The following is a 27491-nucleotide window of genomic DNA, read 5'->3' on the forward strand; positions in this document are numbered from 1 at the left end:
ATCAACACATGGTAGAAACAATAAGACAGCTTCATCATAACACTTGTACTTGGTGATGTTACATTCTCCGAACCAAAAGGAAGAATGAAATCTCCTAAGATGTGAAGTCATCCTTAACTTTATCACGAACAAGGTAAATTCCTTTGACAACCCCACTTGCCAAAAACCAATTCTACAACAGCCTCAATTAGCCAGAATTTGTTTTTCCCACACATAAGTCTCTGTAGGGAAAATGGTGAAGAGTAAAAGAAGAAACCCATATAAGGGGCCATCATTCATAAGCACACACACACAGAACACTTCGGGGATTGCTCTTTTTTCTGACTGCTCCTTTTCTTTGTCCAGTTTTGAGCAAAATCCACCCTGCCGGAAAAGAAGAACTTCATGCTTGCTTCCAGTCCAAATCTAGCAAGCTAAGTTCTTTTTTTTCTTTTTTTTCTTAGAATCCCAAGGCAAAGAAAGGAGCATGAGATTGCATAAGAGAAGACGTTGACAGGTTTGCAGCAGAATGAGAAAGTTCACTGTTATCTCGGTTGGTATTTTCAGCAATAAAGTGTCATCCAAACAAACATAAAGAAAGAGTCTTAGTCACCCGGACATTTGTATCTGAGAACACACATGTGTGTGGCCATGGGTACAAAGGAGTACAGACTCCAAGAATTTCAGTTTTTCCTGGAAGGAAACTAATTGATAATCTCCTCTAAAATTCTACCTGCTCAGGGAATTTCTACAGTAACATTTGGCCTTTCCTTGAATATCTTCATGAATGAGAGACTCTCTTCCTAACGAGTCCATGCAACTAGTTATTAGATAGCTCTTGCCAACGTGTCTTCTGCAAATTTTGAAAGCACTCTTTCTGAAGACGTTTTCATTCATGGAAATGAGCAAGTGCTAAGAACCAAGGAAGGGGCTTTGACACTAAGCACCAGAAAACCGCCACTAGGGCTGATTTTGGAATGCTTGAAAAAGACTAATACGGTGGCTCTAATATAAAACATAAGTATAGACTGAACTGTCTAAAGCAATCCAAGTTTATAGAACTAGGTCTTATTCATCTCTGAAGTTACTACAAGGCACAGTCAGAGCCTTCCACAAAATGAGCACCAAAAACTATCAGCTGCGTGAGACAAGAAAAAGCCAAGGACAATCGAAAAGTATGTTCAGTGTGTTTTGCTTCTAAACATGGTTGAAATAAGATGGTGTTCAGTTCTTTTTTGGAGGGAGGCAACCTTAGTTTTTTTATAATATAAAATCTTAGGACTAGAAAAATCACAGGTTATGCGCTTTTCCTGGGTCACTGCAGCCCTCTGTCAGGAGATCACAAGTCTACACAAAAATCTCAGCGCTCACTCCTGCATGTTGATTTGAATCAATTTAGTTTCTGATGGGGGGACTGTGGGCCTCCAAAGTGATGTGATTCACTGAAAGTTCTGGCAAAGGATGGTATGTCTGCATGAATTTTCTCCAAGTGGGGCCATGATAACGTTAAAAAAAAAATCTACTGAGATGTTTGTATTCAAATTCCACACAGTAAAAAGTACCAGTCCTGCTTTGTGAAATGCTCTTTTCACACTTCAGTTAAGCAAAAGCTTAATTTTACTTGGGGCCATTGTATTTATGAAACAGGTCAATGGTTCAGTGCTGGGCCAATATTCAGCATTGGTCCTCAAGACAGAACTTGGCTCCCTCCAGCATTCAGATGGCCCCCACTACACTCTGCATGCAATGCCCGGGCCAGCAGGACCAGACAGACAGAGTCCCAACTCTAACAAGGACCCCCACCTGTGCTGAACGGGATGGAGTAGACGAAGCTCCCTGGAATCTGCTCCGCAGCTCTTCGGTACCAGAGAGGGAAATGGTCTGCGTTAAAAATGTTCTCCTTGTCTCCAGCTTTCAGGAAATCCCTGGAAATGGAAAGGAATAAGAACATGTCAAAAAACCACAAATAATCCAATTAAAAAGTGAGCAACATACCTTTTCATTTTTCCAAAGAAGATATACAAATGGCCAACAGGAACATGAAAAGATGCTCAGCATCACTCGTCATTAGGGAAATGCAAATCAAAACCAAAATGAGATATCACCTCACACATGTTAGGGTGGCTATCACCAAGAAGACAAGAGATAACAAATGTTGGTGAGGGTATGGAAAAAAGAGAATGCTGGTGCACTTCGTAAATTGGTACAGCCAGCCACCATGGAAAACAATATGGCGGTTCCTCAAAAAATTAAAAATAAGACTACCATCTGATCCAGCAATTCTACTGGGAATATACACAATGGAAACAAAAACCCTAACTCAAAAAGATATTTTCCATTCACTGCAGCATTATTTACAACAGCCGAGATATGGAAACAACCTGAGTGTCTATCAAAGGATGAATGGATAAAGAAGTGGTGGCATATATACCACACATTCCACACAATGGAATATTATTCAGCCACAAAAATGAGAAAATCCTACCATTGGCCACAACATGGATGGAACTTGAAAACATTAAGCTAAGGGAAATAAGTCAGACAGAAAAAGACAAACACTGTAGGATCTCACATGTGGAAGCTAAAAACAAAGAAACAAAGACAAACAAGCAAAAACCAAAAAACCACCAAACTCAAAAAAAGAGATCAGATTTGTGGTTACAAGGGGCAGGTGTTGGGGGACGGGGAATGACAAGAAGGTTATAAGACAACCTGGGGACTACAGCTAACACTGCCGTGTGACCTACAATCAAGCTGTGAAGAGAATATTTCCTAAGGGTTCTCATCACCAGGAGAATTTTTATTCTTTTCTTTTTATTGTATCTATATGAGATGAGAGATGTGAAGTAAACCTACTGCAGTAATCATTTCACAATATATGTAAACCAAATCATCATGCTGTACGTCTGAAACATATACAATTATACGCCAATTATTTCTCAATAAAACTCGAAAGGAAGAAGAAAGAGGGGGACGGGGAGGAGGAAGGAGGAGGTGGGGGAGGAGAAGGATCATGGCACCACTCAGCAAGGAAAAGCCGGATGTGGGTATGTCCCAACCACCTTTGTCAGGTGAAGACAGTGTTGGCTTTCTCAGTGCAGAGAGAATCTGTGTAGCGTCATGCACCCCAGATGGCTCAGAATTACCCTGTAGAACTCCAGCAGTCAGACTGTCCGTGGGTGAAATAATTTTTCCTAGTATATCCAGTGAACGAATCATCTTAGCATCTAACGCAAGCAAGCAAAACCTCCAGAAATCGTATCACAAGACCAAAGAAAGGGTAGTCGGAAAGCTGTCGTGCCTTACAATCCATACATGATCACATATCCTTGGAAAGATCAAATTAAGTAGATTTCACTCTTCTGAGAAAAAGTATAACAGAGGTAGCAGTGGGCCCTGTGGTATCCTTGCCCCCTCCCTCCCTCCACCACCTGCTCTCCAGCCAACAGGACTGCTCCAGCTGTCTGTACATCCCTTACCTTGCCCAGCCTCCTGCGCCCACTGCCCACAGTGCTTCTCTCTCTCCTGAGGCCTACCTGCACTCTCTTCCCCGTTTCTTCCTTTCAAAATCATATTCCCTTCACAGTGTGCCTCAAATCCCACCCACCACGCAAATCCACAGAGACATTAGCAAGTTCCTGCCCCACAGCCTTGGTCTCTCACGTGGCCTTCTCCTTCCTTGGTCTTATCTGCTCTGTCATGTCCCCATCCCAAACCTCCTGAAGTCTCTGAAGAAAGAAGCTTTGCTTCCCATTTTGGCTCCCTTCACAGAGACTCACACATCCCCAAGTTCCAGCGAATGTTTGTTTGCTTCACTTATCTCCAAAGACTCATGTTTACTCTCCCAAGTGCCTCATCTTGGCTGAGACAGTATAACTCGGGGGAGGAAATGACTGCCTGGCTAGTCCACAGTCCTCAGAGATCTTGCAGGAAGGGAGAGCAATCAAGGGATGGAAAGGACAGCAATCAGGGGACAATGTGTATGCAGGGAAAAGGCCACTGATTGAACCAGAAATGGCACCATGTTCTATCCATCAGTTTGCAGGGTGAAGTTGGATCACACAGACCATGGAGAGAAATACTCAAATATTCTCCATTGTTATAGCAGGGTTGAATTTATAAGCTAAGTTGTAACAAGTTGGGTTATTAGAAACTACTTGAATTGTCTTCTAACTCAGGAAAGCATTCTGTAGTTTTAGGGTATGGCCAGGCACTGATATCTTGATCTCTTTCTAAGATGCAAAGCTCCCTCCTAGAGGAAGCCCGTGCCATTGGAGGCCACCCTTGAAGTTCTCAGCATAGAAATACACCTCCTTCTAACTTACACTAGCATGTTCTAATTCCTCTCTAAGGGCAGAGACATTATTTTTCTTGACATTTCCAGGGCCTGGCACTCATCAGGCACTCAGCGTGTGCTTAATGATCACATGATAAATCAAATCTCATATTCAGATAAGAGCTCCTCAAGTATTAAAAGCAATTTGCTAAAACTTTTCTAAACAGTATTTCTCAATTCTTTCAAATTGCCACATCAGTATGGCCACGTTCCTATGTAAAGGCTCTCTGCTGTCATTCAAAAGGCCAACTGATGATGCATGGACCTCTGAGTTATTCAGTGCTGGGTGTAGGGAGTTCCAGGCTTGAGGTCACAGACAAGCTCCTCCTGGCACCGATATATTCAGTGGTAAAGTTTCCTGATCCTAAAATCAATAGGACTCACAAACATTGAAATGTGACCTTTTGCTTTTTTTTTTTCCCCATCAGACATGAGATTTTTCATAAACCTGACTGCGATAGGTGTGTGAAGGAGACTCTGCTATCTAGTCCTCGGTGGGATGAATAGCTGTATTCCACACTGGGCCATGGCACAACCAAGCATTTTCACTTGTGGCAGTCCTATTTGGTGGTGGGATGCATATAACTACGGGGAGGAAGGTGCCCTTCTCATGCAGCAGTTAATGGTACCGGGGGCCCCTTTCCAGTCCTGGAAGGTGAGGCTAATAGCTTGGTTAGGAGGTGTGAGGTGGTTTTCACTTAGACTGATGGAGACATTTGAGGAAGGCAGGCGACAGGCTTGGAACACGGCATTACTGAGTGCCCAGTGGCTGCTGCCCAGGACCAGACCACGCTGGCACCAGGGCAGCGAGCAGGAGCCTGCAGGGCATGATCTCCATTGGCTTTGGTGTTCACATGAGAGGGTCTGGTTGCCAGGAAACCTTGTAGGTCCCTGATAACTACCAAGTAGTGATTCAGAAGGAAGTAGAAGGAGAGAGTTGGTTCTACAGAATCTCCAAAAATGTTCTTCAGGAAGATAGATCTTTCTAGGTAAGATGAAAGCCTACCTGTAGATACTAGGGGCTGTTGTGGTGTTGGGTGAGACCAGTTTAGGTTTTAGGCGCAGACGAATGACCTTGGGTGAATTACTTGGGTCAATCACTGAATCTCTGAGCCCCATTTACTCATCTATAAACTTATACTCACCGCGATTCTATCAGAGTTATGTATACAGTATGTAAACTGAAAATGGCTCCATCAAGTATATGGGATTTTTAAATCTCGGGAGCTTCTTTTGTTCTCTGTGGGTCACATGGAAGCTGTGAAGCAGTCATCGCTTAGACTGCCTTTGTGTGCTACGGGTGTTCCAAGAGGCCACATGGAATGCACAAGATTCACTGCTGACATTGACGGGTGTAGAGGCAGGGACAGAGTCCTCGGACTAGAATCCACGTGCTTCCAAAGCAGATGGTGGTGACAGGAGGTGGCACCTCAGTGTAGCAGGCTGATGCTAGTACCAGTTAGTTCTGCAGCAGGGACTTTATATTCTCTAGCACTCTCCCCACAGCTTGGCACTTTTCTCTGTATGCCTTATTTAAAAACAGAAATTCGAAAAGCTTTCTAGCCCTATCCAAGAGTATATCTGGACAGTTGGACCTTAACAAATGCCGTCTTCTTGGACAGGGTAGGCAGGTACAAGACCCTAAGACAATGGAACTTTTGGAGTGCCTAGGTGGCTTTATCAGTTAAGTGTCTGACTTTGGCTTAGGTCATGATCTCACAGGTTCATCAGACTCTCTGCTGTCAGCACAGAGCCTGCTTTGGATCCTCTGTCTCCCTCCCTCTCTCTCTCTCTCTCTCTCTCTCTCTCTCTCTCCCTGCCCATCCCCCACACACTCTCTCTCTCAAAAATAAATTTAAAACATTAAAAAAAATAGAGCTCAAGGTTCTGAGTTCTATATGAGTCAATGGGATGAGTTTCTTGAAAACCGAAGAATCATCCAGATAGCCAGTGTCTACTCACTCTGGGTCACAGTAGTGTCACAGGGAGCAGAGCTAACCCTTACTTGCAGATATTTTTAGTTTCATAAACTGGTTTTACATCCACAGTTTTTTTGATCCTCACAAGAACCCAGAGAGATCATCACTGCCACTTTCCAGGGCCACAGAGCAAAGGCAACCAGTGGGATGGGCCAGATGCTCATCGCAGCCATCCTGAGCATGACCTACAGGACAGACTAGCAAGGTGCATTGTCTTGTTGTGATTGCTCTTCTGGTTTGTCCGTTTTATCTGAATACAAACAACAGCCTTCCTCTTGAGCAGGAGAAAGTCAGTGCCTACATCTCCTTCTGCCTCTCTCTAGGTTCCAGAAGGAGAAGGTGATGTGTATCCTGTAATTTCTAGTCCTTCTAGGAACTTGCCCTCCGGAAAGACAATTGAGCAGGGCTAAAGGGCTGAAGAGGGCTTGGAACAATCAAGTCACAACTGTAGTCAACTTCCTAAATGACAAATTTGAGATGCTGAGAAAGAGTCCTCAAATGGGCCGTAAAAGCCAGTTCATGAACCATCTAAAAATCTATTGATTTCCCACTTACCAGACTTGGTGTTATAAGATCATATGGTTGGGTCAGGGCCTCACCTAAGAGGCAAGAACGCTGCTGACCGGGGCTTGCTGGGACAGGAGTGTCCCCCCTTCGGGTCTCTGTGGGGCCGCCCCCTTTCAGATTGGTGGCCAGCCTGTGGCCTTGTCATTCACCCCCAGGTATCCATACATCAGGGTGTCTGAGGGCCCACAGTAACGTCTGAACCCTCCTCACACGCACTTGGCAAACTGTCTGAATCTCGGACTCCATTTGTCCCTCGCCTAATAATGCCTCTTACTTCAGAGAAAAAAACAAGCAAGCAAACAAACAAACTGAGAAACAGTAATCGGGCCAGAAAGGACTTCGCAGGCCCACACTAGCTCTGGTCCAACACTAGTTTGAAGAGTTAAGACCCTGTTGCTCTCTGAAGATACAAAGGCTGCGCAGTGATTTCAAGGACATCTGGGTACTGGACGCTCTCCCCATTGTCCATCTGGGTCTGTTTGGCAACACAAGGAAACACTGTCCAACCCGTGTCCCACTGGACTGCCCACTCCTGGGTGTGGGGCTCTGCAGGCCCTCGGGCACAGTGCAGAGGCACCGAGGTTTATTAAAGCGCACACAAACAAATAAACAACAGACTTGAAACCCTGATTCTTGGACAGGCAGGAATCCCTCCGCAGAGCTGCGGAGCAGCTGAATGCCCTGGAGCCATCCATCAGGAGTCCTCCTTCTGGCCGCTCCCCCAGCAACCCCTGGGTCGCCAGATTCTGCGGTGACTCACCAGCGCGGGAGAGGACTCCAGGACAGTGGGCGAAAGCCAGCAAGCATGAAGAAGAAAGGGTTGCGGAAAGGCCAACAGGCAGGCGAGCACACACGCCGGGGCCTCCGCGGTAGAACAGAGAGGAACCATGTCAGCAGGCCTGGGGTGGCCTGAATTTTGTTTCTACTGCTGGTAGAACCGAGAAGCTTAAGCATCCCTTGAATTTCCCATTTCAGGAGCTCCCTGGGCCCCTGCAGGGGAGCCTTCCTACTTACTGATTGGTGAGCTGCTCAGCCCCAACAAACAGGTTGATCCTCGAGAGGCCCGTACGAGTGCCGAGGAAGGCAACCTCCACGCCCTTGTCAGAGTTCCTGAAACACAGCAGCAGACAACAGGGGGTTGCGTCCAGACAGTAAGGAGAGAATGGCTTTTGCATTTTAAGACTCATGGACTGCTTTATGAAAAAGCAGTTTTGAAACCTGAAATTTTAAAAGAAATTATAGAAACACACACACATGTATGCACACCCGCACCAAGCATGGAATGCAAACTCACCCCTTACAAAAGCATTTTTGGTAATTCTCGCAAGAAAAACTAAGAACTCCATTGAGTTCTGAGAACTCCAAAGCACCATGAACAAATGCACCCCCACACTAAATAGGTACATCTTTATCTCAGGGTTCTGAGTGTAAAGTCAGAAGAGCAGACCGGAATGGGAACGGCTTTATGGAGAGGAAGAAAATCATCACAGGGAACTTTGCATTGATCTACCAAGTCCATTCTTGGTCCTGAAACCATTAGTGGAATCTGCCATCAGTGAAAGTACCAGCTGGGCCACTGGGTCAAGTCTGCAGCGACCTGCAGCCTGGAAATGTCTAGGACCTGAATTCTATGCTGTTTGAAGTCACTGACTTGTAACTTCTTCCAGAGCACAGGCCTTCTTCTTACCACCATCCCCAAAGAGATGAGTAAAGAAATGGCTTCTTCAGATCCCTGCAGGATACCACACATAGGACCCCTAAGAATGGCCTTGGCAAAGGAGACTTATTTTAAAATCCACTGAAGGAATTTTTTTTCAACTTTCAAGGCAAATATTGTATACGTTTGAGCGTGCTGAGGATTTTCGCAATGCCTACCTCTTCACAAAAAGCGAGTGGTCTTTCTCCACAGATACATAATTTACTTCTGTGATAAAAGTATGAAGAGAATACTGTCTCTTGAGTTTGCTTCCCTTCCCTAAATGCTAGTAGCCATTTGATGCGAAGTACTATCCATGTCATCTTCAATATAAGATAATTTGGTTACTTGATCTTTGATGGTAGTCAAAGTGGCTGGTACTACCTTTAAGTATTTAAGGGGTGAATAAAAACCAACACTATGCATTTGTTTCTGCTTGCAGCCTACCCAAATTGGAAAGCCAGGCTGCCCAATCAGTTACAGATGTGGACTACAAAGCAAAGCTACCATTTTGGAAATCTTTAGCATGTGTTAGGAGTGAACCAGCAATCTTTGCACGGGATTTTGAGTTTCATGAGAGCTTAAAAGAAACATTTCCACATCCACCAGAGAAAGCAATCGCTGGAAAGGTTTTGACTCTTTCCCAACCTCCCAGGGAATAGGAACCATGTTAGTAAGCAGTCTAAGGACACTTCCAAGTATAATGAGAATGGTGATCTCTCTTTGGGGCTCCAGACTCCTGTATTAAACTGTCTACTTGGGAGACTTAAGCTTAAAACATCTAGAAAAGCCCTATGGACACGTTCAGTTCCAAACCAATTCTTCTTTCATTGTCTTCTGTCCTAGGAAATGGTACCACTATCTATACAGGCATTCGTGTTGTAAATCTGAGAATGACCCTTGAGAGCTCAGTCTCCCTCCCTTCACTCAGTGGACCATCAAATCCTCGGCGGCGGTGGTGGTGGTGGTTCTGAAGCATGCCACAAGTGGATCTTTCCTCTCTGTGCCACAGCCACTGCCTTGGTCTGAGTGGCAAATCCCTTGGAATGCTGTAGAAGCCTTTCTTATTGCTCTTATCCCATTAAACTATTCTTCACATAGCAGGAGGAGGATATTCTTTAAAAATGCAAATACGATCATGTCCTTCTTAACATCTTAAAATGTTCTTAAAATCGTTCAGTGGCTTTCCAACACTTGTAGTATAGTAGCCAAAATCCTTCACCTGACTCCCAAGGTCCTGAGCCATCTAGCCCCTCTGCACCCTCATCTGCCAACATCTTCGAGCCTACCTTCTATATTTCAGTTCCATTGGCCTTCTTTAAATTCCTCAAATGTGTCAAATACTATTGTACCTCAGGACGTTTGCACATGTTGTTCTATTTTCCTTAGAATGCTCCCTAACCCTTGAACTAGTTTCTGCTCAGAAAGGCCTTCTGTCTTTCATCTCCACTCTAGGTCTTGTCACAGTCTGCACGTCCTTACACTTCTTTCAAAGCAGTTATCAAATTCTTAATAATCTGGGATGCTACACACCACAGGTACCATGATGGCAAGGACTGTGTTTGATTGAGTTACTCCATTTCACCAACACCTAGTCCAGCGCCTGGCACACAACAGATATGCAATCGGTGATGCATGGATGAACGAATGATAAAGGAATGACAATGAGAACAGAATGAATGATAGGATAGAGAAGAGGATATACAAAAGGCAAGGTAAATGAATGAATGGAGCTAATGAAGAACAAAAAAGGAGAGAGAACTAAATAATGTCTGACATGAAGGTATAAGGAAAAAGGAATGCTTTTTCTTTCTATTTTCAATCTTTAATAACCCACTTCAATTAGTAAAATAATAATAACATTGATAAGCTGCTGAAGACTTTGACAACAGCTACCACTGCCCAGCCCCCTCTCCCTGCGTCCTCTGCCACAGAAAGAAAACCACAGGGTTATATCCTGACACCCTCATGAAACAGAGCTCTCACTTCCCCGTCCGACTTATAACCCGGCCTGGCCCAGATCCCAAGTCCCCTCCAGACTGTGAAGTACAGGGGGCCATGCAGGGCAAGACGCTAAGTGCTCCTGCCTCCCTCTCCCTCGCCAGTGCCCCCCACCCCGGCACACCAAATTTCATGTAACGCTAACGCTCAAATTATATGTCAAACCCGGGAGCTTGCCACCCAAGCCCGAGCCGCTAATCTGCTCTAGCTCTTGTGGTTTGGAGCTTTGGGAAAAATTAAAGCACTTTAACACCAAGCTCCCCAAACACTTTAGTTCTTTAAACCATAACCATATTTCGGACGGCTTGTGGGGAAATGGCCAGGAAAGGGGGACACGTGCAACCACTTACTCAGATTTGTTGAGGGCAAGACTGGTCCAATATGCTTCAATGGGAGCGCTCACCACGGCATCAAAAAGGACTTCTTGTATTAATTCTTTATCACCTATTGGGAGGGACAGACTTGAGAAGATGGCTGTGGCTGGGCCCCAAACGGGGGCACGAGAGGTCTCGCCGCGCTCATTTGCAGTGTCTGCAGGCCACTCTCTCCTGTGATGTGTCGCGTTAGGCATTAACCTCCCACCGGCTGAAAATATGGGTCAGTTCTGACAACTGATATGCCCGCAATACAGGGCCCCCCAGAGCATCTGGATGAAACGATAGTAAACAGAGAGTCTCGGGTGTGTCACACTTCGGTTTTCTGCTTTCTCTTCCCATCTAGGAGTTGATGCCATGGACCGGCATGTCTTAGAAAGTTTGCTCGGTCCACCCGCACTTCTGTCCTCTACCTGTGGTTCCTCAGGGCCCTGCTCCCGGTCGTTTGTAAGAAGAGAGAGGGATGTGATAACTAAACACTCCTGGGACTCCTCTATTTTGTGACACCTTCCATCTGGTAGGACTGTTTGTTTTTTCCGATTTAAAGCAGGAAACCTGCCCCTATCCAAAGAGGGAATCTTGCTGGGGCTCTGTGGAAGAGGCTAAGGAGTCAGGGGGATATCATGAGTGCAGCAGAGGCATCCCAGAGCCCTCCAATCACTCTGCAGAGGGGCTAACTGTCACCTACAGCCGGCCAGTCCTCACCCTGATGCTGGCCAACAAGACAATGGCACTTTGCTCTAAAAGCAAAAACTAAAAATAACTCATCACCAAAAAGACAATGGACACAGTGAGATATAGTTACGTCTTGGGATACCATATAGTAATTCAAACAAATGCATCACAGGTAAATGATCAACATAAGTAAATCTCAACAATGCAACGAGTGAAACACAAGTTATAGAACAATACATATGTTATATCGTAGATAATATAATATACCATATATAAATTTTAATATACAGAATAATGAAAATAATGGCACATACTATTCATGGATACCTATATATACGTATATACATATATATGCACACATATATACATCTGTATATGTTACTATATATAGTAATAGTATAATCTAATAATGTAATAATAATATAGATAATATGATAGTATAATTGCCTAGGAGTGACAAATACAGGAGGGTAGCTTTTTCTGGGAGAGAAACGGGACCACACAGGGGACTCAGCAGCTTCAATATTATCTGTAATGTTTCATTCCTTAGAAAGCACCTGAAGGAAATAGGGCAAAATATTAAGATTTGATTAAGCTGGATGGTAGATGTAAATTTTAAAACATATCTCTATCCCTTTGTTTTTTAAATATGTCCTTCAGAAAGTCCAAGAAAATGAAACAAGATAGGCTTATATGATGTCCATCTGATCTTTTCTCTACTAGAGCATGTCCCCAAAAGTAAATCCATTCCATGAGGATGCACTTTAGAAGCTAGATAAACGTCCTTCCAGCTCTCACAGGGCTGCTGTGGTTAGTCTAGGAAATAATATAGGTAAAGAGACGTTCACATCAATGAACAAGTGCTATCTGTCGGGGGTAGGGGCAGGTGCTGTGCTCACTGCTAGCAAATCTCTCCTCGCCCAAACTAGTCGCTGTAACTAACTTAGACCCCAGTCCAGGGGCTGCTCTTGTACTTGGTGAGCATCAGGTCTGCTGCTCTCTCCCTGCCCCCTCTGCACTGGCCACGGGCCATTTCTGACTCACTGAGCTCCCTCAGAGGCCCCGTGGTAAGAGGAGGGGCAACGGCACATATACCTCATGAGGCAACGTGTCGGTGATGATTCCGCTCTGGAGGGAAGCAGACCTCAAGTAGGCCCTGAGATGCCACCAGTTCTGTTTCCTGCCCTTGTTTCTCATGTAAAATAAGGGAACAGATATTCACAGTCCCCTCCTAGTGGTAGTTTCTATCTTACTCAGGTGCTTGACTTAAATGGTCCGGTAGGGGGGCAAATCCAGTGCAAAAGGCTAGAGTGAGACTGGGGTTTCCGCATGGTTTCCAGTGGCCCACATTCTTCCTCCTGCTCCTCTAGGAAGCAGACATCTGACTGATCATCTCTACTGGAGCAAAGCTTCCCTTGAAAGCTGAGGGGAAGTACGGTTTTCGGTTCATTGTGTACTCTGGTGACACGCACACACAGCACACTCACATTGGAGCAGAGGTTCTTTGCCTTTGAGGTAGAGCTTGATGGCTTCTAGCTGAGATAGATGACGGTGCTCCGGGTGTAGGTCAGTGTTGCAGTAGGACCTAAGAACATGACATGGGCCAAAACAGGAACGCGTGAGTATTTGTGGCATCACCTTCCTTTGCCTTTGAACCAGGAGAGGTAGGGAGGGAGTATAGAGGATTTGAAATCAAAGATGGCAACAAATACCCATGCTGATGAAGGATGGTTTAATTCTTACCATTCATCTGCCAGGGATACGTCAGGGTGCTCTAAGTCATGCAGGCCTGGGGATCAAGGAGAAGGAGTTAATGAGTAAGGATCACCTGCGTGGGGCACGGACACCCCTCAGCTTTCATGTGCTCTAAATGCTTGAGGACAGGGCCATTGAGTTCTGATGGGTAGGCACCAATGCCAAAGATATCTGCCCACGAAAAGGGACACTGGACAAAGGAAACCAGGCAGAACTCTCTCCCCACTTCCATCTCCCTAGGCCACCACTGCCGCCTTCCCAGGCTGAGTGCCCCAGGAAAGCCTGAACTCCATGAAGATAAATGACACACCAGTGAGTTCCGGGGGACAGGTTTAGTATGACGGTGGAAACACTGGCAATGGAGCCCTGCACGGCCTGAGCAGGGAGCTGGGCCGGACCACTTAACTTGTGCGTGACATTAGCAGGTTACTTTACTTTTCCAAATGACGGTTTCTTCCTGTGCAAACCAGGAATAATAATAGTCTCTAACTGATGGTTGGTTGTGAGGGTGAGATGATAGGTTGAATGATATGCAATTGTCAATAGTCAACTGTTTTTTTTTATTTTTTTAATGTTTATTTTTGAGAGAGAGAGAGAGAGAGAGAGAGAGACAGAATGAGCGGGGGAGGGGCAGAGAGAGAGGGAGACACAGAATCCAGAGCAGGCTCCAGGCTCTGAGCTGTTAGCACAGAGCCTGACGCAAGGCTCGAACTCACAAACCACGAGATCATGACCTGAATCATCGTACGTTCAACCGACTGAGCCACCCGGGTGCCCCAATACTCAACTGTTTTTGACCAGCAAAAGTTGCCAGTTGTTACAGGATCCTAAGTAAAAATGTGCCATCAGTCCAGAAAGGTAGCTGGGATAACCAGGGCTTGCAGGGAATTGGGGAGTTTTTACAGAATGCTCCAGATCACTCTAGGTCTGTGAAATAACTCTTTCATTGTATCTTCATGTGAGTTCATTTTGAAGGCTCATCAGCAGACACACACTTGTGAGTGATGACCTCAGGAACTCAGATGATGCTTATAGTCTGTTTGAGGATGTCAGAGTTTCCCAAATGGCCAGCAGTATCTTACTGCACTCAGGATTCCAGCTTCTTCCTCAAATACAAATGTAGAACGTAAATAGCCAAACACTAGATCTAATTATTGCCCACCCTGCTTGATTTTACAGGAAGTAGGGAATACATTGGACAGAATATCATCAGACAGAACTAAAGTGTCGTTTCCTGGCTCCAACACCAACTGGTTGAATGATCTTGGGGATGTCACTTCAACTCTTTGAGTTCTATTAGTCAGAAGATGTATATGACAGAATCTACCTCATAGACTCCAGGAGAGGGTTAAGTGGGGCAGGGATGAGTCCCTAGGACAATCCCTGCAGCCATGCATGCATCTATCCATCCTGTCTTCCCTTTCTCCCTCCCCTGCTCCCTTCCTTCCTTCTTTCCATATATGTACTGAGCATCAACTCTGTGCCAGATACTATTCTAGGCCCTGAGACTATAGCAGTGAACAAAACAAAATCACTGCCCTCACAGTATTTGTTTTCTAGTGGTGGAAAGAGAATAAAATTAAAAGACATAACATATCAGTTAGTGATAAGGACTATGAAAGAGACTGGAATAGGATAGGCAGCACCAAGAGATGAGAAGTAAAAAAGAAAGACTTCCAATTTTGAGTAGGATAGGCAGGGAAGGCTTCACTGAGAAAGTGACTTTTAAGCAAAGACCTGAAGGAGGTGAGGGACCGAGCCTGTAGCTAATGGAGCGTGTGCTCTGGCAGAAGGAATAACCAGTACAACAGCCCTGGGATGGGCTCTCACCTTCCTGGAATATTGGGTTAATGATGTCAGTTCTATTTTTATAGTTTCTGTTCTCATCAACCTTCATCCACAAAGCCCACTCTGCCTCTATTTCACAGGACCTATAGATAAGTCTCTATAGGTCATAGGACCTATAGATAAGTCTCTGATGGGAAGATTGTTCTGATTGTTTCCTCTATGAGTTCCCAGGCCACCAAGGAAATTGAATTGTTCTCTAAGTTGCTCATCTCTGATTTGGGTCCTTCTGACACAACCACATCTACTGGTGACTGATAACATGGACAATAATGACATAAGCTCTAATTTATTGAAAAACTACTATGTTCTCTTTCTCTGTGTATATGTATAATGGCATATATGTATATATATGCATGCCAAGGAGATTCAGAAGAGAAACAATTTCAGCAAGTGGAACTATAACCCATACCTTCAGCCTCAGTAGCAACTCCTTACATTTTGAACAATGTCTACCTGTTGACCACCTTTGTAACATATGACAATGGGAAATTCCCAATGTTGAAAATTCCCACATTCTGTGGGGCAGCATTCCTTATGGAAGATCCCACAGAAGTGTGGTTGCCATCCCCAAGAAACTCCCACCTTCTCCAAGAACAGAACAGAACAATAATTGTGCCATGGTCCTTATGATCAGGACCCTCTACTACTTGGCCCAAGTGGAAGTAGCTTTCTCAGGCTCGGGTACTCCAAGTTGGCAGGATTGCAAGCCCTCTTATTTATAGAGAACCAACAGAGAAAGCAAAATCTGACCTCATTTGTGTGGATAACCAGATAGTCTCCCCCTTGCTTGGGTTCAAACTAATTTCTTGCATGGTGATTATAGTTAGCTCTGAAATTCTATGACCTCTCAGCCTCACAGCTGTGGAACATACAGGGAGAGGTGATGGCTAAAGAAATGACCCAAAAGACAATGCAAAACAACTGTGTGTGTGTGTGTGTGTGTGTGTGTGTGTGTGTGTGTGTGAGAGAGAGAGAGAGACAGAGACAGAGAGACAGAGAGAGACAGAGAGAGACAGAGAGACAGAGGGAGACAGAGAGAGACAGAGGGAGAGAGACAGACAGAGAGACAGAGAAAGAGGTAAGCCCATGTACTGAGGATTGGCTAAGGAAATGGACACATGAGATGCAAATAACCCATTAATAATCTCTCTCTCTATTGTTCTGACCATGAGCTGTTCCCTCAGCTTCACCTCAGATAGTTTAGACATGTATTTTCTGGCTTCATGGACAGTGATATCCACAGAGCCACACATGGCTCATACAACCAGAAAATTCTAGAAGTTAAAAAAAAGCAATTTCTGAGAACACATCCTTTTAAGTATCTCGCCCAAGTAACAAAGTTGCCTGCTCTGTCTTATGTGTCTCTGGGAAAAGAGGCCATATGATTGATTAGCTCTGAAATGGGCACAACGAAAGCTTTCGATCTTCTTTCTAGTCCTTAAGATCTCACAATGACTTGTGAGACAAAGACTCACACCTGTAAAACAATGCACGCTAGTTGTCAGTAGACCAGAGGCTGGCTATGGAACTTGGCCTCTCGGGACCACCAATCTCTTCACTCTCCACTACATCATTGGAGAGAGCCCCAAAGTGGTCCAGCTTCTGGAAGTTCACCACATGCACTTGTAAGCAGCTCGAACCAATTAGAACTGGCTTGTAATCAACCTTCCTGCTCTTCGCCATACTTTCTGGGGACACCCAGAAAGAGCACCGGTCTGGTCCTGCTCCTTCTCTGTGGAGATGTAAAATCTAACACCCAGATTGGGTGAGTGACTTACTCAGGGCCACTTGGGGAGTGGAGACTTTCAGAGCTCAGCCTCACCCCTCCCTGTGAACTGGTGATACTGGGGAAGGCAACTTCTCTGAGCCACCGGGTTGTTGTAAAGGGCAGCACGGGTGTGGCAGTGGTTTAAAAGTTTCAAGGGCTGTAACAACCGCTACTGTTCGTTGGGAGTTTGAGTACGCCTATGCTTTATGAAGACAAGAGGACCTGGGAATCTCAAGGTGCTCCTTATTCTTTCTGACCTAGCTATATCATTTAAATCATATTTCCCCCCTTGGACTTGGGCTGCCTTGAAGCACAAATGAAATCTGTGGCTCAACTGTAGAAGACTAAGGCTTGCATACCGTTGTTTTCATTTTATTCCTCCTGGGCTTGAATTTTTACACTACTTTGTATTTTTCTTGGTCGTGATTTTTTTTGCATGAGAAGAAGATAGTTGGTGGATGATCCTATGAGTTGGCTCAACAGGTTTGTGGATTAAAGCAGAATATAAACAAATGAAACCATAAAGAAAGCCACCCCTAGTGGGGGGATTCCCACCGTTGAGAAAGCAAGCTCACATCAAGTGAGCAATCCGTTGAGTCAAATGCCCAGGGATTGGAGAGAGGGTTGAACAGATGAGCAAGATCTTTCGTGAACCCAATGGCTGGGTCTGGGGCCTTTCCCCCATCCTAAAAGATAAAACAGGTCAAAGCATCATCTTACCTTCTTCAATGGTTACATTCCCTCGGAAGAAATATTTCCCATGGCCTCTGGAGAGCGCCACACCTAAGCTGTACAGAGAAACAAAGCAGACCTTGAAATCCATGGCATTGACTGGAATAGACTTGTGGGTTAACTTTTTATTTTCCATTTTCACATTTCCACTTCATGTTCTGTAAACAATTTTTCCAACAGTTTACTTTCAAAACCCCACTGATTATAGTTGGTGTTCGTTTTTCTTAGGTTCAATCAGCCGCTTCAAAGCAATTTCTGATTGGAAGTGCCAGCAGCCATTGGCTGCTCTTGCGCATCTTGAAAGAGGCGTGGCAAACTGCTGGCCCTTCTTTCGGATGCCCTCGCGAGAGCCATGCGCCCTGGTCCTCACCACTACCTTACATACTCCTGCCCTACAAAAGGCCCTACAGATGGGTCTTTCCAGACCCTAGAGCTTAGGACTAGGGAACCTTCCAAGGGTGAACATAAAAATTTCCACTACCACTAGCATGTAGCCACATTATTGCATCGTGGGCATCTGTGCCCAACCCTCTCCCTGGTCGAGTAGATTTTTCCCACTCTCACGAGCTTGATTTAAGCTCCTTTCTAAAGTAAGAGAATCTATTTTGAAAACACAGTCTCTTCATTTGGCAAACCCACTTAGTGGTCCCGTGTTCCCTCGATTGCTCTGCTTCCAATTGCAATTAAACTCGGGATCCCTGGCAGTCTATGACAGCGATGCCATCATTTATTTTTCAGGTTAATCTATAGTCAGTAAATTCTTTCTCTCCTTAGCTCTGTGAGGCACCAGCTCGGGAATGTGAAGCAGCCCCACTGAAATAACTTCCTACAAAAGTGTTACAGCAGTAAGGTCACAGGAGCAGGAGACTATAGAATGCCACATGCATGTCTGAGAGCAGGCAATGGGGCAAAGCCATTTTTCAGGACTGTTACAGAGAAATAACAGGATTCAAAGGTAGACAAGCACAGAAGTACACTTCAGAGAAATTAAAATGGAAGCACAACACGTAAGGATGGATATGCTATTTCCTAGTTTGAAGGCCTGTTTTTTGATCATGGAAATAAAAGATGAAATGGAACTCACTGGGCAGCAAGTTAGATAGATGGTTAAGGAACCTGGTAACCCTCTGAACTGGTCTCTCCACCCTTAGTTGGAACCCCCAAAGCTTATTTGCTCGATAATGAGATGCAAAGCCATGACAAATTGAGTGAGTCTTCCTAGGTGAGCCTGAACCATCTTCCCCCTTCTGGAAAACAGAAACAAAAGCAGCCTGGGAAAAGCCCCTTCCTCACTCTTTCCAGCCTTTCGGCAGGGTGTTTGGTTATCTTCAGATGACGAGCTCTGAGAGCGTCAGCAGGTTTTGTACAAACACAAGTGATGGATCTGATGGAATGTCCATGTATTATGGTCAGCTCTACCTGAAAGGGGTACCCTTGATGTCTGTATAATAGTAGTCATTTGTCATCACCAAAACCCGTTTCTAGATTGAAAAAAAAAAGTCGTAGAGAGAAGAAAACATGGTTAGTCTGCTAGGTGACGTTTTCAGAAATAAATAAAAATAAATGGACACGCTATGATCACGTTAACAGTACTACATGAATCTTGTTTGAGATAAGTAAAGACAAGAGAAAAATGATCTCAGCGAAAGATATTTATTCCAGATAGAGCTTTCAAAACTAATTTTTCACAGTGGTTTGTTTTAAAGTAAAACGGCTAGAATGTTTGAGAAAAATGTACCCCTTTGTCCACTGTCTTCTTCACCTCCATAGAGAACTTCCCAGTCTTTCGGTTCACCATGGCGTTTCTTAACTGAAACGACAGAAGGAAGCTGGTATTAGTCCTTTCCTAGTTTGCATGCCCTCTGAGCAGCTTGCGTCCTGCAGCTAGGGAGCACATTCGGTGGTGCATGCCAAGCACCCGCGCTCTAGAACAAGGCTTCTCCAGAGTACACATCCAACAGCCGCTATACCAGGGGAGAGAGGCTAACAGCGACAAATGACTTTCGACTTCAGTTTGGGGTGCTCGTGTAAACCTCAGGGCAGCCCCAATGAAAAAGCCTGGGCTATGTGGACGACGCCTGAGAGTCAGAGAACGACGCCCCAACGACCGCGAAAACACTCATGAGGGCAAGAATGTCTCTGGGGACAAGTTGCGTTTTCAAAAAGGGTACTAGTTTGTCATGAAGAAATCGTTTTTCAAAACATAATCAAGTTAAAGATATTTTCCTACATGGTATTTTTTTAGCCAACCATTTGGAAGACAGGGATTCGCTTTCTATGGCACGAAGCACCTTCAAATGCTCTGGGAGAAATCTGAGCCAGTTAATGGTCTCGCTTACGGTTCACGGGCAGTAACAGGGCAACCCGGTATCTGAGTTCTGGAGGTCCCATCTAGGGACAGTGAGCCTCATGCTCTCCTCCCGCCCCTGGCTGACCTCTTCTAATTATGTGTGGCCCTTCTGTGGGTTCACAGAAGGACAGCAGACGCAGTGATGAAAGACATGGGCACCAATGGGAGACGAAGGGTATGCCATTTAATGGAACAGGAGCAGATGCTAACATGCCACAGCCTGTCAGGAGAGACTCTTTCCTGGCCTTGTGCTTGGTTTTGTTTTTGTTTTTGTTTTTTTTTTAATTCTCTCCCCTCTTCTCTCCTCTGAGGAGCTTGACTAAGATCTGGCCGATAGAAAACGGTAATGTTTGCAAGCAACCTAAATTTGATTCGGGGCTGTCTAGATTTGGGTTCACATTCCCGTCTTCTGTGAGAGAGAGTCAAAAGCATAATTTTTAGCTGGAGGCATGTATAAAATAAAACATATATTTTACTCTAGATATTTTTTAACAACACATAATGGGCATTTCTGGAAATATTTTCCCATTTTAACTTTTGTGGTTTTGGATGGGGAGAGCTGGTCCTAATTAAGTCTACTTTCTAACTTTTAAGAACGGCTCGATTTATCTTTAACATGGTTTTCATTTTTCCTCTTTCTGGTGCCTGCCTAAAGCCATTTGGGACCCTCCCCTCTCACATTCCCCAGGCAAGTCGGAGATTAGGTAAGCTTCTCCATGAGTCCCTACCACCCCGCCCCCAACCCCCAGTAGCACTGAACAATTAGCATCATCCCCAGGCGGCTCCAAGGCCAAGGTCACTGATACTCTCTAGAGGCAAATGGTTGGATGATTAGTCTGGTCTTTCTCTTTTCTTCAATTTTAACAAAAACAGATTACACTTATTGAACACCTACTTGTAGGCAGAATAGCACTATAGTTAGGAAGTGGACTCCAGAGCCAGAGCTTACGATCTCGGACAACTCGCTTACCCTCTCTGTGTCTCAGTTTCCTTTCCTGCAAAATGGAACTAACGACAGCACCCAACTCACGGAGTTGTCATGGGAAGTAGATGCACTGATATTTAGAAGACAGCCTCGTCCACCCTAAGCACTGAGCACATGTTTGTTGTCCACCGTCATCACCTCCAATCACTGTCATTACCATCCTCCCCCTTCCCTTTGATGTCAGAGCCCGGTCAAGAGCTTAAGGAATCAGAATTCAAGCTTGAGTCTGCTTGACCACAGATGCCCATGCTCCAAACCGATGTCTTTCCGACTTTGACTGTGAGCCACATAAGAAATACACCTTACTCTGTGATGCACTCTGATGTCTCTTAATAGGTTTCATTGCTTGGAAGTGCTGCTCATGAACAAATAACGGATTATGGGAACCCCCCCTGCACCGCGCCCCCCTCCCCAGTTCCTGTGTTAAAATCGTGGCTCTTTACAACCTGCAGGTCAGCCCAGAATGAAAAAGGGTCAGCCCATGGTAAAGAGAAATAACCCAGGATATCAAGACTCAAGTCTTACTGGTGACACAGAACACTGTTCTGTGACCTCTCTGTGGCTACGTTTACTCCTCTTTCATTCATCCCATCAAAAGTGTTCTAAGTGAGGCCTCCCGGACCCCAGGATCCCATCAGGTGCTGCATAACGGTGTTGATCAGTCTTATAAGGCCCAGACAATACTTGCAGACACTGTCTACTAAGCTCTTCCTATGTGTCAGGTACAGGTTTTAAAACCCTCAAAATAAGGCACAATTATTATCCCTGTTTTACAGGTGGGGAAACTGAGGCACAAAATGAAAAAACCTGTCTACGGTCATACAGGCTCTCTGCCCCTTAAACCCATGTCATTATTTTTGTTTCTCAAATCAGGAGAGAAAGCATTTGGACAAATGTAAAGCATTCATATACAACTGTAGAGCATGAATATAAAAATAATGTATGTTATTTCTGGATTTTTTTTTAAATCAAAGAAAAGTTTTAATTTAAACTTGACCATGAAATGTCTGAGGTGGCTTTTTTAAAAGATTATTATTTAGAGAGAGAGAGAGCGCACGTGAGTCAGGGAAGGGCAGAGAGAAGGAGAGAGAGAATCTCAAAGGGGCTCTCCGATGACAGTGGGGCTTGATCCCACAAATAGTGAGATCAGGATCATGACCTGAGCTGAAATCAAGAGTCAGATGCTTAACTAACCAAGCCATTCAGGTGCCCCACCAGTCTGAGGTTTTAATTTTCCAGTAGGCTCTCCCGTTTGGTACTGTGAACTAGGGCTGACAGGAAGGTGGTTTCTGTCCTTGTTGCCACAAGAGGAAAGGGGGTTTTATACTTTTTCAATGGACTGAGTGATGGGAACAGCACTGGAAGACTGAAACGGTCTAGAAATGTCACTTTTCCATCTGAGGAGACGGAGGTTTGACCCCACACATCCTACAGTAAGTACAGCTAGCGTACAAGACAGGATGGCAGAGGCATACGCGGAGCAGAGACCAGAGTGGTGGGGCGGTAAGGAAGCTATACACTCCAACCAGGCCAGGAAGGGCGTGATCGATGGTGCTGCTCAGAGCTGTCCAAATAGCCCTTGAATTTGCCACTACCTGGATGACAGCGATGAGCAACTGGAGAAATGAACATGGCCTGGTGGAGGAAAGTTCCCCAACAAGTCTGGGTGTGCCCATATGTTAGCATATTATGTAGTCATTAAAAAAATCACCCGTGCAGATGTTCCACTTAATGGTGTCAAAGAAGAGCAAATTAAAGCATCAATGATATACCTTTCTTTTTTCCTACCTGATGCAAGTGTGATAATGCAGTGGACATGAAAGCAGCTTTCATCATAGTGTAGCTGATAAAATAAAGGTCAAACCTCTCCGAGCTGAAAATAGTTTTCTGGTGATGGTGATCAGGCTCCCTGGTCGATGAGAGCCATCCTCCTTCCCCTGGCCCCTGCGTTATCCAGGTCACATGTGTTTCCCAGAGCCCCCAGTGAGTCTGTCTCTCTCGCCTGCACCCTGAAGCTGAGGCAGCTTTGCTGACCATTCAAAGCACCCATCCTCAAGCTAGTGGTCATGCTTCTGGTCCCATTGGGAGCCTACAGCTCTTCCTCCTGTGTTAAAGCTTAATAAGGAAGTTTCCCTCATGTAGATGCTCTGGAAAACAGTGTGGAGGTTCCTCAAAAAATTAAAAATAGATCTACCCTATGACCCAGCAATAGCGCTACTAGGAATTTACCCAAGGGCTACAGGAGTGCTGATGCATAGGGGCATTTTTACCCCAATGTTTACAGCAGCACTTTCAAGAGCCAAATTATGGAAAGAGCCTAAATGTCCAACGATTGATGAATGGATAAAGAAGATGTGGTTTATATATACAATGGAATACTACTTGGTAACGAGAAAGAATGAAATCGGGCCATTTGCAGCAACGTGGACGGAACTGGAGGGTATTATGTCCAGTGAAGTAAGTCAGTCAGGGAAGGACAGATAGTGTATGTTTTCACTCATATGTGGATCTTGAGAAACTTAACAGAAGACTATGGGGGAGGGGGACAAAAATTACAAATGGAAAGGGAGGGAGGCAAACCATAAGAGACTCTTAAATACAGAGCACAAACTAAGGGTTGTCGGGGTGTGGGGGAGAGGGGAAAGTAGGTGATGGGCACTGAGGAGGGCACTTGTTGGGATGAGCACTGAGTATTATATGGAAGCCAGTTTGACAATAAATTATATTTAAAAAAAAGGAAGTTTCCCTCAGATATTTGTTGATCACCTTAGGTTTTATGCGTAAGTATATAATGATACCTTATCCTGCTAATGGTGGTTTGTTATCCACATCAGAACACGAGCCTCACCTTTCCTGGTGCACAAGTGGCACGCACATCCAGGCCCCCAAAGACATGCAATCTGGGCCACTCCAACAGATTAAAGGGGAAAGGAGAAGCAGGAGATAAATAGGTCTATCATTTCCAGTAAGCATTTACCCAGAATATGAAAACAGACTCGGGCACAGAGCATCTGTACAACAAAATCAAAATCCTCTCTCTCTCTCTCTCTCTCTCTCTCTCTCTTTCAGGTGGGCTGTGCTTGGTTTGGGGTCCTGGGCTCAAGCATGAACTGCAGAGACACTGGAGTAGGTATAAAAAAGAACAACCTAAATGGGCACAGTTCTCAGAAATTTACCCCGGGAGAAGAGGTTTATGGGGCTTTAGAAAGAAGACACAAAAACATTTCCTCCAGAATCATCCTAGGTAAGGAGAAACATGAGTTGATTGCAGGGCTGTAGACAAGGCTCACACTGCAACAAAGGGATGTCAGTTGGACCAGAGGCAGGATCTGACAGGCTGGTAATTGCAACAACACCCCATGGCAAGCTTTTGTTTAGCATCTGGGTGCAAGGACCCCCATCTTTGCTGCACCACTCAGGGGAGGATACTATGAGAATACTGAGGCACTGATACAGTCTTTAAGGACTCTTGGACGCAAAGGCTCTCTCTAAGGCATACCAATGTGGTCAAGAGCTTTGGGGCCAGACTGCCTGGGCTGGAATCCATATTGTGAGCCCGTGGACCAATCAGTTCTCTGTCTCAGTTTCCTCACCTGCAAAATGAGGATAGCAATAACACCTACTTCAAAGGACCATTGTGTAGAATGAACCAGGTCATCCACATATAGCACTTATAGGAGAGCTGGCTTGTAGGAAGAATTCAAATATATGTCAGTTACTATTATTTATATTAGTTTTTTTCCTCTTTATAGGAATAATCATGTTCCCTGTGGAGAGTTTGGGAATGACTAACAGGTAACAGAAGTAAGAAAAATATCCTCACTTCCTTCAACCTTCTCTGGGAATTCATAACCAAAGAATAAATACCATTTTAAAAGCTATTTTTTCCTTCCCAGAGGTGATCAACACCAGGGATTCAGGCTGGGCTACGGATGGCTCAGCCTCGCTTCTTGGCTCACAGGGCCCTGAAGGTCTGTTCTACTCACTGTGTTGTTGATGTGATGCCTAAGTCACCTGGAGCCTGGGCCAGCGGTTCTGTTCATCCTCCTCTAAATGGTTTCTAATTTCTTTCTCTTTAAAAAATTTTAAATTTAGCCAGTCTATTTTGCACGTGTTTTAATAGTTTATGTGACCTCACATCTTTTTTTGGAAGGACACAGGGTCTATGTTATAAATACTGTTATTTTATTCAACTAGAGCCGAGCTGCCAAGAGAAGTAGGATGCACTTTCCAAAACGTTCTCTGCAGCTGGGCAGACTCAAGCTGCTTCTTCCTCAGTTGGCCCTGCTTGCAAGGTGCTTTCCCAGATCTTGACCAAAAGCCTGCCCTCTGCTACTCACACGTAAACCCCAGTGGTGGACATATGGGCAGGGTGGATCCTGTGTAGATGTCACAAAGATGCTTTGTATGGGTTCCAGCATTCTCCAGTCAATGAAGTGCAAATCTCTAGGAGACAAATGGTGACCTGGGTTTCCCCAGACATGCTGGTGATGAAGGAATTGACACTTTGAGTATGCCATGTTCCTCAAAGAGACAAGGCAAGGGACCCGAATCAGAGAGACGAGAGACCACTGTGAGCAGAGTAAGAACACTGAACGTGTAGGAGATGTGGGAATTCTGAAGGTGGACCCCCCCCCCACCCTTGCCCAGTCCTATGAGTCAGGTGGAGGTGAAGAACATGCTCAGGAGTCTGGGAATCTGGGAAAAAGATGATAGGGCAGGGAAACCACTATTAATAAGAGGAGATATTAGCTCATTGAAAATTAACTGGAGCATAGGTGATAGATAAAGTGAGCCAAGTAATAAATCGCTTCCACACAAAGGAGAAGTGAGAGCATCATCAGCTCTGTGCTTAGGAGCAGAGGACCTGCTCCCTGGATGGGAGGACTCTGAAGTAAGAGCAAGCATACTCCAGTTTGCCTCCCACATTAATCAAAATGGATGAGAGGAAATTGATGGAGAAGCATGTTGACAACAAGGTTCCAGCCTTCTGGGAAAGGAAACAAAAAGGTCCAGGGAGGTCAAAATAAAGCAACCGATAAAGTAAAGATGGAAGAGGAAGGAAAACAATGGAATGCACCCTTCAGACACTCACGAGACAATTTAGCAGCTGTAAGTCCACGGGACCTTCATTAACGAGAAGGTTCCCTGAGGATTAATGATGATGAGAATGGTATGAAGAATAGCCACCACTCACGGGCCTCACCATGTCTGCACAGTGGTATAAATACCTTTTCATCACTTGGCATATTTACACATTTAAGATTCACAACTGATGTAGGTACTATTATCATCATACTCATTTTACTGGGAGAAAAGAACCAAACAACAAAATTGAGGCACGGAGAGGATAATTGCATGCTTGGGACCAATAGCCAGCAAATAACTAACGTGGGATCTGAACCCAGGTAGGCTAATGCCTGGAGGGGTGCCCCTCACAACTGCGCTAGCCTGCTTCTTGGGAAGAGCAGGTTGAAAAGGGAGGGCATGGGCATCAGGCACAGTACAATGTAAAGACCCCAATGACCACGTTTAAAAGAACAAGGAGATGTAAACCGTATCAGGTCATTGAGCTGACTTGACATTAGGCCACCAGCCCCTGGGAAAAGAGAGCAGGTTAGGAAGTAGCTTTTAACCAACCAACCATTATTTTGTTTTAACTTGAGCTTAAAGAGTCTTAGTACAGATGAAGAAGGAAATCGGCTAAATTTCTAAAACAGATACACTTCTTACAATTTATAGGCAAGGAAGAGAATCCAAGATTTATGCTAGCTGAGATGTCCAGGGAGTAGAGGACTTGATGAGAAGAAAAATGACAGCCAGAGAACAGTGATGCTGGCCATGTTTCTGAAAGGCCCGGGAACCCAGCTGGGGAGTCCAGGTGATTCCCCTCAACAACCCTTTGGGAAATAGGACAGACTGAGGGACAGAAACATTTGTGTCTCAATGGTGAAACTGCAGAAAGAACCCTGGACAAATCAGGGAGGGTGAGGGCAGAGAACCATGGCCCTGCACGGAGATACCACAGAGAAAGGAAAGAACAAGGATCAAGGCAGGAACTCATGGGAAGTGACAATTTAATTAAGGACAGTCTGCCTACATTCATGCAAAGGCAGCCATGTCGAACAAATCTGATTTATTGAGGAAGTAACAAGAAGACAGACGGGGTTAAGTCTTGGGCATAAGGAAAGCTTTTGATACAGTGCCGAAGGCTGAATCCGCGCGGGAAAGAAGCGTGTGTGCTGCTGGCAGTGTGGCCAGGATGGGGAAGGCTGAGACGGCCCAGGAAATGCACTGCCAGCCGTGCAAATGGGAGGTGGGCCTGCTAAGCCCTGGGCTGCTCTTTAAAAAAAAGGGCTGGCCCATGGTGTCCCTACAAGTGCACTGTGGCCCTGACTTTGTGGTGGGCAGAGCCTTCTGCTGTCTGGCCAGGCTCCCCTGAGGGC

The 27491-nt window shown here is 45.0% G+C and overlaps 1 protein-coding gene across 1 annotated transcript in view; it reads right to left on the reverse strand.

Moving 5' to 3' along the window:
• CACNA2D3 (calcium voltage-gated channel auxiliary subunit alpha2delta 3) overlaps positions 1 to 27491 on the reverse strand; it is an 864056-nt gene that overhangs the window by 156953 nt on the left and 679612 nt on the right. Inside the window, exons 20-27 of the mRNA XM_040454466.1 lie at positions 19449 to 19520; positions 19130 to 19191; positions 17699 to 17766; positions 13351 to 13396; positions 13095 to 13192; positions 10909 to 11002; positions 7876 to 7971; positions 1783 to 1904 (exon numbers count right to left, since the gene is read on the reverse strand). Of these exons, the coding sequence (XP_040310400.1) occupies positions 1783 to 1904; positions 7876 to 7971; positions 10909 to 11002; positions 13095 to 13192; positions 13351 to 13396; positions 17699 to 17766; positions 19130 to 19191; positions 19449 to 19520 (658 nt within the window). The remainder of the gene's footprint in view (positions 1 to 1782; positions 1905 to 7875; positions 7972 to 10908; positions 11003 to 13094; positions 13193 to 13350; positions 13397 to 17698; positions 17767 to 19129; positions 19192 to 19448; positions 19521 to 27491) is intronic.

The sequence above is a fragment of the Herpailurus yagouaroundi genome, unplaced genomic scaffold, assembly GCF_014898765.1.
Source record: "Herpailurus yagouaroundi ecotype Mexico unplaced genomic scaffold, PumYag 213, whole genome shotgun sequence".
In the NCBI taxonomy this organism is placed as follows: Eukaryota; Metazoa; Chordata; class Mammalia; order Carnivora; family Felidae; genus Herpailurus; species Herpailurus yagouaroundi.